Below are 17,072 nucleotides of genomic sequence, written 5' to 3' on the forward strand. Positions count from 1 at the left end.
GTTTTTAGTAACACTTCGCTTAACTGTATTTGCCAACAATACACTTTAAGTGGAGTGATATGATTTTTAATTAACATCATTGTATTTTCTTGCCCGCGTGGACAAATTACATTTTTATGGTGCAAACTTTCATCAAAATTCTTGGCGGATGTGTAATAATCTCGTTGAAGAATACTGAATTATAATATAGTTATACATATTGAGTTAATAATTATGTGATTCTTTTTTTTCTATTATTGTCCTGCTTAGACTTCGTATCAAAGGAAATGGTTGTTTCCTACTAGAAAAGAACAAGAGACAAGACATTAACAGATATGAAAATATGTAAAATGTGATAATTTTTAACGTATACTTTTAATGTAGAAATTATAATGTTCTGCAGAATATATTGAGAAAATATTTCCGATTTCGACCACCTCGCTGAGACAATATGGAGAAAGTCTGTAATCCAATGTCCCGTGTTTGTTCTACGAGTTTCCATCAAACTTGTTTGAACAAGGGACACCAGGAAATTCCTTAGGGGCAGATATGGACGAAATATTTCCAGACTTAGATTACACCACTAAACTTTTGTATCTCTTACATTTTATATACAATTTAAAACGATCGCATACTCAAATAAACAAAATTGAATTCATACGCATTAAGATATATTTTTATTGATAATTCTACAAACAACTGTCCAATATATTCAATTCGTGTGCTACATAAAAGTTTCAGCTTCATTCGTTTGATATCAATTAAATTGTTGCAAACTGTACTGGCATTTTAAAATACGGGATACATTTAACGAACCACATAAACTTGCGATAAACCGTTCATCAAGTCTTTGTTTTCTTTGAGCCGATGGTATTTGCGTCCGATCGCTATCTGCCTGTTATTTATGTTTCTGTAATTCTACAGTTTGATTTCGTGTAATGATTGAACGGGAATTGTGTGGGTTTGTTAACAAAAGTGGCTGTAATGAAGAGCATTATCTAAATTACGAGTAATTCATCTTTTGTAAACGTTTCGAAGTAAACTCAATGGTTTATTACGGTGTAATATTGAACATTATCGATGATTAATCACAGAGATTGCTATTTTGATTAAATAATAAATTTAAGAGCCATATTTGAATATGTCGATGTCGCAAATGCTGCATTGATTAATATTTTTGTCACGGCGTTCTTCATAATTTGTCAGAACAGTCATTATTACTACAAATGTGTGATATAATTTATCTTAATTGATAGTTTTGTCCAGTACCTTTAATAATATATATTTCTTCATCTCAAACACCAAGGCTACTTTAATACCATATTGTACTTTAATGGAATTTGTAATCCTATTGTGTCTGGATTTCTGAGGTAGGTACCTAGTATAATTTTAATGCAGTTTCGGTAAGAATTTTCTACGACGTCCCTATTTCAAATTATGTATTCAATGCTAGAATGAAATTCTATATCATTTTAACATAATATTATATCATAGTTAATTTAGTTGAAATCTAGAAAAAAAAAGGTTTATTTAACATTAAAATAATCGCGTAACCTACCTACTGCACTACACTACACTACCTACTGTAGTGTAGACCAAGTAATATATTACGCCTTTGCTGAAATGTTAATTAGTTAATCTCTGTCTAATTTATAGATTATTATTAGTGTAAGCTTAAAAATAAATAAATAATTTTAAAATGAAGACATAACTAGGTAAATGAAAAAATTATTTTATAGTAGCTTATTGGAAACGTTCTTAAAATATGCAACAATTTTGATCATTATTATAATAATTTTGCTGGCATGCAATTTATTCCTATTAACTTATACGATATTAATATGATAATAGCTCAATAAAATGGGTGAAGGCTTAAAACAATAATGAGCTTATAAAACTCATAAATTATATTATCCTCACCACAAATATCATATTTATGATATAGTTAAGCATTTATTAGCTCTCAAGTTTTATGATAGAGATATAATGGCAAGAGTTTATAATAATAATGCATTTTAAACTTTTATTACGCAGATAAAATGTTAAAAATCATGACTTTTTTTAAAGTGGGGAAATCTTCCAAAGATACCCACGGCCCCCGAGGAAGGAGCCGTGGGTTATGTCGGATTCTTACCGACCAAAACCCCACTGTGTTCCGTCGAGCCGCTTAAGGCTGCAGTTAGACGACGAGCGCGGTCACCGCGCGGTGGCTGTTCAGTTATAGCAAATTTATGTTTTATTAACAAGGACGTAATGTAGAAATTAATTTTGAGTAACTAACTGCGCGGCGGCCGCGCGGCGGCCGCGCGGTGGCTGCGCGCTCTGCGAACTTTACGTTCAACTGGAAATGGTCCGGGTTCGCAGTGGCGTGGCCGCGCAGTCACCGTACTTTCGCCGCGCGGTAACATTCCATGTCATATAAACGCGCCCTTAATGATGGGGGCTGCGGCTATTGGTTGGAATTCTTCCGCGAACATTCTTTTGGAATAAAAAAGAGAAGTGCGAAAATGAAGAATGCGTAAGAAAAATTACGATGTAGTTAAAAATTATGTGTTTGACTTATGTAGGTACATTGCTTAATTATTTTGTGATACATTACATAATATCGAATGCTTTATAATAACATAACATTGTATCTAGATTATTTAACCTCATGTGAAATACCTTTTTACTGAAATCACTTTTACACGAAACCAAAGCAAAGGAATACCGCACTGCCATTTCAGTTCAGAACTAAACTGATGTAGTAACTTTATAATGAAGAAACCGCTAGCCAAATAATTTTCCAATATGTTTGTGTCAACTTCATTTGCCACCAACGTGTAATTAATAAATTCGTTTCACACTGAGAGCGTCAACTTAATATCAATCACTTCACTCACGCTCCAGTAACTTTTTAATTATTAGGATCCAATACGGTATATGGGATCTGATTGACTGTTTAGTATTGATTTAAAATATATGGGTCAATTGGTCGTTGCTTATTTATTCTTTTTTCTTTTAATACTTTTCTTCTAATCTATGGTAAGTTGTGAGTGTTAGTTTTTTCTAGATTGGAATGTTGCTTAGATGTTCATTTTATAATGAACATCTAGCAATAAATGTTCAAAAATATTATTATTTTAAGAACATTAGTGATTAGTGTCGTTATATATTGGTTACTTACGTAGTTTAGTTTTTTAAAAATCATAGTGAGAATATTGAATGGTTTTAAATATAAGTACTTATTTCCCTTACCTGCCTCATAACGATAAAAATATACAAAATATTAAAGGCAAGTAATAAAAAATAACCGATAAGCAGAAATAAGTACATTAAGTTTTGCAAGTTGTAGACTTCTTAGATCTAAAAATATACTTACAATCGTAATATTTTATTTTTACTCCAACTTAGTGACGTAGGCATTTAACCGTTTAAATAAGAAGTGGAAAAGCAACGTCAGACTTACGTCACACTCAAGGTCACACTATATTTATTATATAGTAAACCCACAGAGTAAACCATAACCTGGTACATTAGGATTTAAATTATTCCCCTCTATGTTTCCAATTCAGTAGATTTACTAGATATCTGAATTAATGAGGGTACATTCAGATGCACGATAATTCACGTACTATGTATTCTTTGGTAATTTATAAATATTATCATATTATGCATGTGGAAGAAGAAAAAACTGGGATACCGATTAATCAATTACAAACTTTAAAATTCAAATTGCCTTTTTTAACCGGAAAAGTTGTTGTCTATTAAATAGCTCTACCGAAATATCTACACTATAATTACTGAGTGTAGTACAATTAGGTTTTAACAAAATATTGTACATTATACAAATGCAACAAAATATCGTAACTACTCGCTATGAAAGTTGACAAAGTAAGAGTACGTGAATAGCACCTAATTTTACTTCAATTACTCAAGTTACTCGTAACTTATGAAAGATGCGACTTTAAATTTCAATTATTATGACGTAAGATATAATATGTAAACGCAATGAAATCCTTCATATATTGCAAAGTTATATTCTAAATGTTATGTATCTTCCGCTGGGGACACTGAATGACATTTTTCCATATTTTGCAATATCAAATACCATGAGCTGGAAATCTTTGAACGATTTACATCGACTCAGAGAAAGTCTGGTCTCCTAAGAATTCTTCGATATGTTGTGTATTGGATGCATGTAAATATGATGAAGAAATATTGCTGCAAGATAATATTATGACTTCATTTGAACTTTTAAATATAAATTTAAATGTCCATTTTACAGAAAAGCAAACATATTTACAATATTCTACAAGCTTTTGAATTTTCATGATTGCATTGCAAATGAATTAACAATACTTATTTCGACGGAGCCACATTAAAAACAAGAAGTAAATTATACATTTTAATTTTACGCTCATAAAGTTACTGTCGGTCCAAAAATACTGTAATGGATTTGAAATCGCGTGACGAATGCATGTTTGATATTAAGCCAGGCTTAGAATGTTTTATTATTTTTAGGGCATCACACAAGTCACAATGTAGTGCAGTGGGTTGGAGTCGATCGATTACAGTTGAAATAGACGCGGATTATTAGCTTTTTGACCTGATTTCGGTTAATCGTCATTGTATTTCGATATTCGAATATAATATGTGAGGATTGATTAATGTTTTACTTGCAATATGTGTTTCATGTTAGGGAGGATCACGAAGTCGATATTTATAGTTAACAATGTTTTAGAGAAAAGGTAAGATAAAGCATAGCATATATTTTTATAAATGAAAGTTATTATATTATACATTTATATCGCAATAAAACAAGCATAAAATTCAAATAACCTAAAGCATAAAATTCTCTTTTCGTATGATGTCACCGTAAGTTTGTATTTTTAAATGAAATACAACACTTGGTTACCTGCGATATATTCGTTCTCAGATATAAAGGGATTTACTTGGACAGTCGTCGACAGAATCCATATTTTAAATAAAGCTTTCCCTACACTCACAACCGTGACGGGATTTGGCTGGATAGTGTCGGCTTTGTTTATCTCAGAGGGTCAGCTGTATGCTGGAGTTTGCAGAGTTATTGCCTCAATGATTTGCTTATTCTATTGAGTTTGGTGCGTTTGAATTAACTCTGTAGGACGTAGTTAGTAAAACATAGTTAGGTATACTTACATATTATTATTTTATATATTATTTTATTTGTTCAGCACATATGTGCAGACTTTATTTAATATCTTTGTGATGTTATTATCATTATAAGATATTTTAATGTAGTAAGTACAAAAATAATTTATTGAAATAAATGTGTGATTTTCTTCGTAAATAGAGCGATTTATTATAAAGGTTATTGTATAAAATGGACAGTACGAGAAGAAAGTTCTAATATTTTCTCAATCTTCCAAAGAAGAATGAGAAAATATTAGTCTACATCATTGTAATATTGTGTGGGAAATTAATACAGCTAAACTTAGACTGGAATCAGTATAGACGGTGAACGTAGGTATTGAGCATAAGTATACTTTTGTATACTTATTAGGAATCTTTTCTTAATGAGAATTGTCGGTCAATGTTCATAAGAAAAAGAACTGATATTGAAGTAATGTGTCTTCATCGCCAAAAAGGCGAAGTAATCTGAAAATCTAAAAAGCTTAATAAATTTAAATTGAAATATACACAAACTGACGAATCTATTAACCCGGTGGTTATCAGTACAGACTCTACTTTGTTAGTTTCAACGGTCCACTAAGCTCTTATAGGGCTGTAGCAATAATCAAACAACATTCTTAATTTTTTTATGCAAAAACCTGTTTTTTTTAAATAAATATCTCTAGAAACTTTCTTCTATTAGCTATTTTTGGTATTCTTGTCGTATAATAGGTATATCTATATCATATTCTCGTTATCTTCTATTTTGTTGTAGATATTGTACTATATTGTATACTTATATATTGTACTTACATTATCGGTTGTATCTACTGTAAGTCTATCTTTTTAAATTAAAATTATATCCTTAGTCCTTACCACTTAAGTTGTAGAAATGCTGACAACTATAAATAATAATATATAGAGCCTACGTTAATCGGTAAAGTCGTAGCTTTCTAGTTGGAGGTAAAACGTTACAAATATACACACAAAAAACCAAGTTTTTTGCTCTCTCTATAGCATTCGCTCAAAAAACGTGGCAGCCCTGCGAAATTGGCTGGTTTAAGCTTTGTTTGGTCTCAATCCAAGTTGAGGAATGTTTACACAATTCGCTTCCACGTGATGTGTTTCCAATTACAATTTCCTTCACACGTTCCTATTTTATTTTGCAATACATAATATTTCTATGGATTTGACATGTTAGGGTAACAATATTGTATAGCAATATATATATAAACCTATTTTTTTTTAACTTTAATGAAATTTTTTCTGGTGAAAATATTTTCTTCATGTTCTTATGAAATCCTGGGTGATTTTAGGTATATTTTATAATTTTCAAATCATGCCATGAGAAACAAGCTCGATTCAAACGAGTTTCTACGACAAAGATTTCGTAAAATAGTCAAGTTGCATTTTCATATTATTGAAGTTTATTCTTTTCCTTTAATAAAATCTTTATAGACCGTTCGAAATTATCTTTCTATCCCCATACAGTACTTGTTACTGGATTCTAATAAGACCCAAAGAAAGCCTTGTATAAAATATTGTGATTGCTTTTCCTCCCTTATGTTATTAATCCTAAGCAACTAATTTGAATAAATATACTTGTGTTAGGTATGTCTATTATGTTCGTATGTTCATTGTGCTGCAGTTTATTATTATATGATGATATTTTATGTAGGGTAAGTACACATACCTTTTTATAAAGGTAAATCTACTTGAAGAATGTACAAAGATATAATTAATTAAGGGTTATGTTTCTGTCTATTGAAGTTTTATGTCGTTGCATATGTATTTTAGCCATAATACAGATATGTATCAACAATTTATTACTTAAAACATAAAGAAATTATGATGAATGCAATTTTTTTTAATAAATACATTACTCAGGTATTTTTTAAAATCTAATTCGGTTTGCAAATCTTTTCAAGTTTCTATGTAGGTACCTGAACACGCGAAAAGTTATGAAAAAGCTTTCTTTTTAACAAAAACTCAACGAAGTTTTCAACTTTAACCTCTTCGAAAGAATTATATTACCAAATTCAAAACATATTGCAAAATTAGGTACTAAAAATCTACGTTTGTATTTTAAACTCCGTATAAAAAGTTTGATTTTTTATCTGTATTGACTGGTACGCTACTAAGTTTCCGTGTAATGAATAAACAGAATTAACGTAGGATAATTTAGTAGCCTTAATTAAGATAGATGGATTCCCGGGGTGCTGGGAAGCTTGTAATTGAAAGACCGTGATGTATGACCTACACATGCTAAGCAATTAATGTCCTGAAGGAAGTTCCATCTTGATACTTTATACGGAGTTCATGTTTTTCCGTAAAATTGTCATTTAATGACGTCACATTATAATTTATCTCTTAAATATTCCAAGAGTGACTTGAAATTGATATGGTTCTATTCTTACACCTACCGCTGGGTAGCATAGATTTTATGTCCCTAAAAGTTACTCAATCATTTCAAGTTAAATTTATCATGCAAGGGATGAGATTCAAATGAGTTTCATTCATCCCTTTTTATGACTAATTAAAAACTTAATACCGCTTATTATGTTTTAGCAGTATGTTGAATATAATATGTTCATAATTTATATGTCAAAAAAGGACGAACACAAACCGTAACCTGACTGTGACGCAGGATTAATTGAAAAGTGTATTCGAACAAATGCTACCAACATTGTGAAACTTGTTCCAAGTTGAGTTCCATTCCTAATTAACTTTGGAACTGTACGATGAACCTATTTATTGTGGAATATTTCAATGCTAACGTAAAACGAGCTGATTTATAGTTATTTGGAATTTATTAGAAATTTGTATTGTTATGAGAAGTTCATTAAATGGGGTTTACAATAAGTAATAGCTTTTATTAAACCGCAATTTATTGAAGTCTTGTTTAGTCAGAATTGTTTAATAATGTAGTGAACCTTGTTGAAGAAAGGCAATAATCCTAATCGCCATTACAAATTTTCTATGTCGATACGCTAGTCTGAAGACTATAGACGTGTAGTTAGGAAGATTCATACCTGTACGGTATTCACTAATCCGTGTTAAAATTGTATCCATATTTCTTCTCTCTACAATTGAAAATTATACAAAATGCTCTATTTATATTTTGATACAATCAATCCCAAGTGGGCTTATATCTTTTATGAGATTTCCCAAATCCTTTACATTGTTAGTATTCCATACAAAACCGGGCTTTTATGTTTACGTAAAAATCTCGACGTCTGGGACTTTTATTGTCACACCCATTCACTCAATGATTCGCTTCACATACTGTTTGAATTTCAATGGAATCAATAATCGTAAGAACTCAATTTGCCCTTTGAGTATTGTAAGGATATTGTAAAGCATTCCATTAAATAATCAATTTAAAAGCAAAGAATGGAACGTGATAGAGACATTGCGTTATAAGTGTTCCTTTTACTCTTATTGATTCAATTATAACCTTTCTAGTATTTTATTAGAAGATTATATAGGTGAGGGAGCGAGGTATTCATTTGTATGTACTGTTATGCCTGGAATAATTAAATTTCAGCCTACAAGTAATGTTTTAATTTTGTTATAGTTTGCGTGACTTGTTAATAACAAGTTATAGTTTGGGTTCGTTAGTTAATGGGTTTATTGGAATTATACACTATTACTGATAAAAGAACATTTATTATAATATTAAAAAACACAAAATACTACAAGGATCAGATCAAAACCGTTACAATGAATAATTTTAAAAGCGCAGAGACATGGCTGGACGCTGGCGAGATTGTAACTAACTAACTTTCTCTTTTAAATACCTACGTCGTATCCCGAAACCGAACGGGCGGTCGACGAGTCCTTTAGGCGCGCGGGGTTGCCACATTGCTTGGCGCTATAAAGTTTAAATATTTATTAATCTAGATAGCCTAAAACCGTCAGCATTATTAACTTAACAATTAAAAGGAAAATTAATAATTTAATAAAGTTTATGTGTGAAAATGAGAAAGCTTATTACTTTATTTATTTTAAAAGTTGGTATTTAATAAGAAATTTGTGCCTTTGCTAATTGATTATCCAAATGTATATAAAAATTACTACAAATAACAACTACTGTAATAACCAATACAGTTTCTATTAAATAAATGTGAAACTTACTGCTAAAGTAATAAGTCTCTTATTTAGAAAACTAATTAAGATCTTCCTTGATGCCACTAATTCGGTCCAGAGGGCAAAGTTCGTGGGAAGTTTTGAAGGTCAAGTTTGAATAAGAAATTAGTTTTCGTTTGTTGACGAACTATATAGATGTTTGATCTAATGTGATTGATATATTAATTTAAGTTATATAGGGTTTGCAATATATATCTTGAGTAAATTAAATTACCTTTTAACTCGTGAGGTACCTAATAATTAATAGGTACAACTATGTGGTCTCGCATTGTATGTTTAATAAAAACCCAATAAATTTAATTATTACATTTGACGAAAAATTAAATAAAGTGACACAAATTTTATAGATTTTATAGTTCACCGTATTTTGAATTAAAAAATCGATCAGTGAAACGGACGTAATATGCGTCTATATATTATTTACTTAAACCAAGAGAACACAGGGCTGTTTCCATTCAAAAAGATGCAGAACCTCAGATAAAAACCATTTTATTCAATCGTCGTAATGGATTTTACGTTTTCAATTTCCGAAAACCAAAGCCCAGACGAAAAATAATCAAAAAGCAGAAGTGAAGAAAAATTTAAATGCGTGATACAATAAAGAGGAATTTGACCTCTGTCTTGACCGGTTTAAGTATTTCTTGAATAAAAAGTTCCTTGCAAAGAAATTTTAAAACAAACGTCGTTATGCAGTTTACACAGTTAATTATTAAGTCGTGAATTTGCCATTTCCATTTTGTTTCTACATTTTGTACCCCTTCCAGTTTTATAAAGTACATATTTTTTTTATAAAAAGTTAAAAAATTATTTACCTCCAACAGTTTTACTAGAAACTAGTAATTAATATAATAATGTGATATGAAAAAAACTTTAAAATAAATATAGATTCTATGATGGCTAATCCCGTTGTAGAGACACTGTATTCTAATATTTGAAAGCTCATTAAGTAGGTATTAACATCCATAGGTACCTACTTTTCCAATTATTAAAACATTCAATAAAATGTATTTTATATTTAATTTTCAGGATGGTCACTTCAAAATTATGATGAAAATTTCAATTTAGAGTCAGTATTTTCAGTGAAATACAATATTTAATTACGTTATTATATTAATGTGCGTAAAAGAGCATAACTTTTTTGATGCAAATATAACATATATTTCCAATAAACAAGTACCGTAATGAGGTACGAACGTCTACTGAGAATTTCATTCAAGATAATATTAATTTATAACTTCGAAGAAACATCGCATTGGTTCGCAACTGAAAGGTTGTAAGTGCCTAATGATATTAACAAGTTGACTAGTAAAATCAATAAGTGGTTCTCTGTATACATGTGGGGCTTCATAATGCTTTCAAATCACTGTGTTTACATAATAATCTATGGTTTACCCAAAACGCCGAAGGCAAAGTTTGATAGAAATTATTTACAAAACAAAATATTACTTCTTCTGTTTGATTCATTTTCATTTGTAATGAAATTCATATATTATAGAATGGAACTACAACCGTTTCGGAAAGAGCTTCTTCATTATCTTAAATTAAAATTAAAGCAAATTAATAAATGGTATTTCATATAAACTCATGCAAAAGTAATAAAGTGAAGCATTGAAAATTCACAATGTAATTGTGAATGTTTTCATTAATTATTTTCATAATTACGTTCGATTGTTTTATAATAATATTGTATGATTTGATGTTAAATTGAATATAACCAGTATCGGAAACCAAGGTCAACAATAGAATAAATTAAATTTATATATGGACTGATTTTTTAATCTTTGTTCAAAATTTATTCATCGAACGTATTGAACTACCATTTCAAAAATGTATTCTAATTGCCCGTATTTGACAGTTTACAGGTGACATTTAAGTATATCGTGTAATACTTAGTTAGACGAAGTTTTAACCAAGGATTGAAAAATCGGCCCTAAGCTGCAGCTAGTTATTCGTCAAATAAATAGCGAAATTCAGACGATTCGTTTAAATTGACCTGTGAGTCGGATGACTTGGTCTTATCTCTAAGTGCATTTAGTTTCATAAGTTGGGAGCGGTTCCAGACGTGAATAATACGGGTTTATCATTGTAATAAAAGTTTAGGGACCAGATAAGAATATTGTTTTATAGCTAGAATTTATAAAATATGTTGTAAGTAGCAAATAATATCTCACTATCATTTTTCATAAATTTTATGAGACTAGTCACACCGGTTTTCTGTTTTATATTGATAATGATAACTTAATCAATAAATCTTAAGATTATATTTATGAGATTTATATTATGTTTTAGATAAGTTGTCTAATTTATTTCAAGATAAAGGGAAACTGTCGCCATTATAACGAAAAGATAAATAATAAAACCTCAAGGAAACTATTTGGACCGTTTTCAGATTTGATATTGTTTAAACTCTAGTGTGAAACGTAATATAATATACATAAAGAGATTGAAAATCATTAAACTATATAAGGCTAAAATTTTAAAATTTTGATCTTATTTCCGTTACACAAAAAAAAAAAAAAACTTTTAACACTAATTTATAAAACGTAAAATAAAAAATAACGTAGCAGCTGGTCACGCGAAATTTTTGGTGAAAATTTTACGGGTAACAATTAATAAACTGTTGAACAAAGGAACATGAGAGACACAGTGTCATGCTTGTAATTAAATCCTTGGCTAAAAACGAACGCGATTTTTTATTCTTTGTATTCGAAAATTTAATTATAATAATGCAATATATTCATGCCTGATAATTAACATATTACGTATAAATGTACACCTTATTATCTTGAACACATTAGACATGCGTAATTAATAAGAACACAAATCTTGTAAGTCTTTGAGCCATTATGTCTAAGAGGCTTATTGCGAAACAAAATCGTCTTAATACGAACTTAAGGACTTGTGACTTTGAGCAATCGTACCTTTTTCATAAGGACCTCTAGAGAACAGATTAGCAGTAATGAATAACTGTCGCTTAATGGACATTTACTGTGTTTGAAGTAAAGATAATGTAATTAAGGAATTTTCTTTGAAAAGGAAATGCTCACTTGCTAATTGCTGTTTATTTTATGTGAAATTTACGTTTAATAAATTTTCTACACCAACGTTATATGAATTGATGACGTTGCTTTTTGATAATATATACAATTTAGTTCGACACAAAATAAATAAACACAATAGCATCAACGATACTCAAATATTTGTGACGACAATAAGCCATACCATTCAATAATTCCCAAAATTTTCCGCACTACGCCGCGATAGTGAAATCAGAAACCAAACATTCTTGTACAATTCACGCTCGAGCGATACATAAGAATTGTTTTATGCGAAATCTGGGTAAACAAAATGCTAAATGTAACAGCAAATAAAAGGAAACTTATGAAAGTTTCGCTATAAAGGCGAGCTCTGGCTACGGATCCGGAACACTTCAAGCGCTCTCATTATAAAGGGCTTTACGCCTTGTGATGCGTCATTAATATGCTGTTACTACCGCTTTTGAACCCAAGTTTTTTGAAGTTCCCATCTGGAATTGTAATTGAGTGCTGAATTTCAGATGAAAGGTGGCGAGCTAAATAATGTTTTACTACTCCTTAGGGATTGTTAGTTTTACGAAATGATCGTCTGTTTTCTGTATTATGTCTATGACTTTTCTTGTTCAAATGAATGGGTTCTGGTTGAATTGAAATTCTTAGTATTTTAGTAAGTTAATTAATTATACGTAGATCATTTTGGAACCCTACTAATTACTAAATTCTGTGAGATTTTTTTATATTTAACAAGAACCTAAATTAAGTATTCACTAGACATACTAAGGTTAAATTTGGTTCGTTTATACAGTTCTTTGTTTGTAAAATTTTATTAAGTAAGTATATGAATTCGCTAGTACATAATTGTTCAAGTAGGTAATATTACATGTTAACCTGTTACTACTACATTGTACTTTGAACTGAATAGACACTATTGCATATGGCATATAAAAACCATTTAATTATGAACAGTTCACAGAACCACGATCAACAACGCGAAATAAAATAAATAGCGCTTCGTCTTGTTTAAACAACGCTTGTATATTCGGCGCTTTATTTGTATTTAGAGCCACTAGTATTCCCATATTATGTAGTTACTGAATGTTTACATCGTTGCTTTTGACGTGTAGTGTACTGAAATTTTAATGAAAATACATACTTTTTATGTATGGAGGAAGGGCTATATAATGGATGCTCACTTAGTAACTACGCTCCGATAAAGACTGTTCAAATATGCGTCATGTATGGTATTTTTATTATTTTTTATAAATATAAGTTTTAAAGTTGTACGCGACGTGTTAATATTTTTATTTATCATAACACTTTTGAGAAAGACGAAGAGAATGAATTTATAATCTATTTTAGTCTTTCTTTGGATTTATCAATATGCGAGGACTATTTAAATTATATTCAAAGCTTCTTTTTAGGTCAAAATATAACAAATAAATAATATCAATATACTTAATAGGTAGTTAAATATTCACAATAAGAATTAGTACCCGGATTATAGACAATAATAAAGTTAGACGATCTAATAAGAAACTCAATATGTCGGACGGAACGTGTATTACAACTATATTAATAACAGTATAAGCTAATAATAAGCTTCTAGTACTTCGACACCAATAATGAAATAAAACATGAAACATTTTAAGGGCTTTTGGCGCTGCGTGCTATTTTTTAGGGCACGGCTCGATACGGCTGGAGAGGCGTTTGCTATTTAGATAAGGAATGGAAATTTATGCAGTCATTAGTGATTAAAACTTATTTCTATGTTAATTAAAAAATAAAATAGGTACCTACTATTGATCGAAATGTATTGATCGGTGCGTGTGATACTCCTACCTAGTATAGTATCTATTATAATATTATCCACGGTATATTAATCAAATGTGCAGATTGGCCACCTTATTTTAAGTAATCGATGCCCATAAATATTGTTAGTGTTTTTAGATTAGTACTTATGGTGAATTTGATATTTTTGGTTTTATGGCATTCAAATGCTTTATAAATATAAAATTATAAAGAATAGAAAAAATTCGATCACGAGGCGTCACGAGTGGCTGAGTTGGTCAAGCATCCGCCCCACATTGGCGTCAGAGGATGTGGGTTCGAGTCCCGCCTCGAATTTTTTCTATTTTTTATAAATTTATAGTGCTTATATGCTTTGCCGGTCTTTTACCAAAATACCAAACTAAATACGCTCTTTTCTTGAAAGCGCCTCTGTAGTTGACGGGCGGTGAAACTACCTTACCATGGCGACCCAAACGCCCATTTACTTCTATCATATAAAAATATACTTCTCTATAGTACCAACTATATAATTATATATTGATATTGTCATTTTGTCCTCAGAAGCGGCATGGCATGAGCGGCCGCGTGGGCGCGACATGCGGCGAGCGCCGCTCGCGCACACCGCCGCCGTCGCTCTTGTGTTCTCTTTCCTTCTTCGATACGCAAACGCTGGTGGGTACACTGCTGTAAACAAAATAATATTTATAAACAATAGAAAATGCAATAATTTAGTCATGAATAAGGCGAGCAGCTTGTATCTACGTATATTCTATGCATTGAAAAATAACGTCTGTTAAATGTAAGTTTTACATTATTGGATTTAAAAACTGAAAACAATAATTTTGCACCTTACAACGCATTTTAAATTTAATTTCTCACTACTTTCAATTGCAATATTACTGTTTTGTTTAAATAAAACGGAATATAGTCTCATCTAGGTAATTTCTAATACGTCTTACTAATACCAGCATTTTATAGTGAATTAAAAACTGCAGTGGAACAAAGCATATCATCGTGTTCCACAGAATATTCATTTACATAGAAATCGTGTCGATCTATTGATTCCTTTCAATAGCTGCATTGAAGTGGTCTGAACAATGAAGCGACAGCCACGCTTTGTAACTTATGTTGTGTGGTCTTGTGCCTTATAATATGTTTAATATATTAATTATTGTTGTTGTAGAACGGTAAACATAACTGGGGTAAGATTAGTAATAGGTAAAATATATATTCCATGAATTATGTATAAAAAGTGAATACCTGTTACCTATTATAGTGAAAACTAATAAGTGAGATATTTTTATTGTAAACTAGCGGTTCGCCCCGGCTTCGCCCGTGGTACATATTTCGCAATAAAAGGTAGCCTATGTCCTTTATCGGGTATCAAAATATCTCCATACCAAATTTCATGCAAATTGGTTCAGTAGTTTAGGCGTGATTGAATAACAGACAGACAGACAGAGTTACTTTCGCATTTATAATATTAGTATGGATAAATTGTTATTTTGACACATAGCAATATTTAGAAAAATAGCATTCATATTTCGATTTTACAAACATAATATATAAAAAAAAAATTAACAGAAACCGATAAAACAATTCCTGGAGAAATGGAGTGGCCATTGTACGAATTTTCTGGTATTAGTTTGTGGAAATGGTGAGTTAATAGTCCGAGCACATTTTATTTATATTATAATATAGTCTGAAATGGTATCTCTAGGTAAAGAAAATATTTTAATCCCATTCCAACAAAATTTAATTAGCATAGTTTCAAATAATATAACAAGTTTGAATTATATTCGAAAGACTCAGAGATTTCTAGTGTTATAATTCATATTTCAATTACACCAATTCAATAAATTTGAAAACGTGATTAAAATATCTAAGTTCAGCTGTGAGCTATATCAATTTATTGTGACATAAATATTAACAAAGCAAACAGTTAAGCGGGATTATTACAAATCCGATTAAACCTACGTTAAATGAAAAATGTGTTGCTGTTAATCCTTAGTTGTGACGACACGTGCTGTCAAGCCTTACCCCATTATTTTTAGTGTTATTCCATATTTGTGTTGCAAGTGTACTTCTCATTTAACGATGGAAATAGAAAATCAACGTGTTAGTTTATTTGGATTTACTAATTGTTCTACCTCGTATACGAAGTCCTTATTTTGTGTTAGAAATAATTATTTTCCTTTATTTGTACTTTAAATATTCCTATCACTTGTTAACACTGCTAAAAATACACTTTGTTAAATGACACTCCTACATAACCTAGGTCTAGGTACATTTGCAAACAGTAAAGGTTATGTCAACATGTTCCACTTTTAGAATAGTAAACGTAAAACAAAGGCATATTTGTATATTTAATATTAACAATATCGTGGACGGGTAACCGACTATTTACCATATTGGGGAACCTCTTGTACCTGAACCTTGGAGTCATTTACATGTGAACTGCCCATGAGATTCTATTGCAAAACAGATTTTATTAAAAGAACAAAGAATACGTATAGATATTTTATAAACAAACAAAAAAGTAAAATAATTAATATACAGGATGTCCCACTTTTGGTATACTAAGCTCAAAGAAGGTTATAGTTTTGCATACGCTGAGTACATAAAAAATACTTATAAAATTCCAGACGCAGTTTTTTTTTTCAAATGTTTGAATTCTTTAAACTCTCTACCAGCATGTGTGTGACTTATCGTTTAAGATTATGTTTTCATAGACAAAATGCTCACATTGGCGAAGCGGTATATGCTGGCTGAGCGAAACTAGAGAAGAAAACATGGATTTTCAGGAAAAATTTAGCAAATTTTTTTTGATGTTATTTTGTTGTTTAAGTATTTTCTACGTGATCAGTGTATACAGAACTACAAGTCCCTTCGCGCTTAGTATACCAATAGTGGGACACTCTGTATAATAATATAATGTATATTAATTGTAGAATTTGTACCGCATTTTTATTTTAAAATAATACGACT

At 30.5% G+C, this 17,072-nt stretch overlaps 1 protein-coding gene across 3 annotated transcripts in view; it reads left to right on the plus strand.

The window, feature by feature from the left end:
- Positions 1–17,072, plus strand: part of LOC123696165 — a 71,272-nt gene that overhangs the window by 16,995 nt on the left and 37,205 nt on the right. For all 3 annotated transcript variants that reach the window (XM_045642219.1, XM_045642221.1, XM_045642220.1), the window contains exon 2: positions 14,646–14,756. In XM_045642219.1, coding sequence (XP_045498175.1) covers positions 14,681–14,756 — 76 coding nt within the window. In that variant the 5' untranslated portion in view covers positions 14,646–14,680. The remainder of the gene's footprint in view (positions 1–14,645; positions 14,757–17,072) is intronic.

The sequence above is a fragment of the Colias croceus genome, chromosome 12 (genome assembly GCF_905220415.1).
Source record: "Colias croceus chromosome 12, ilColCroc2.1".
Lineage (NCBI taxonomy): Eukaryota > Metazoa > Arthropoda > Insecta > Lepidoptera > Pieridae > Colias > Colias croceus.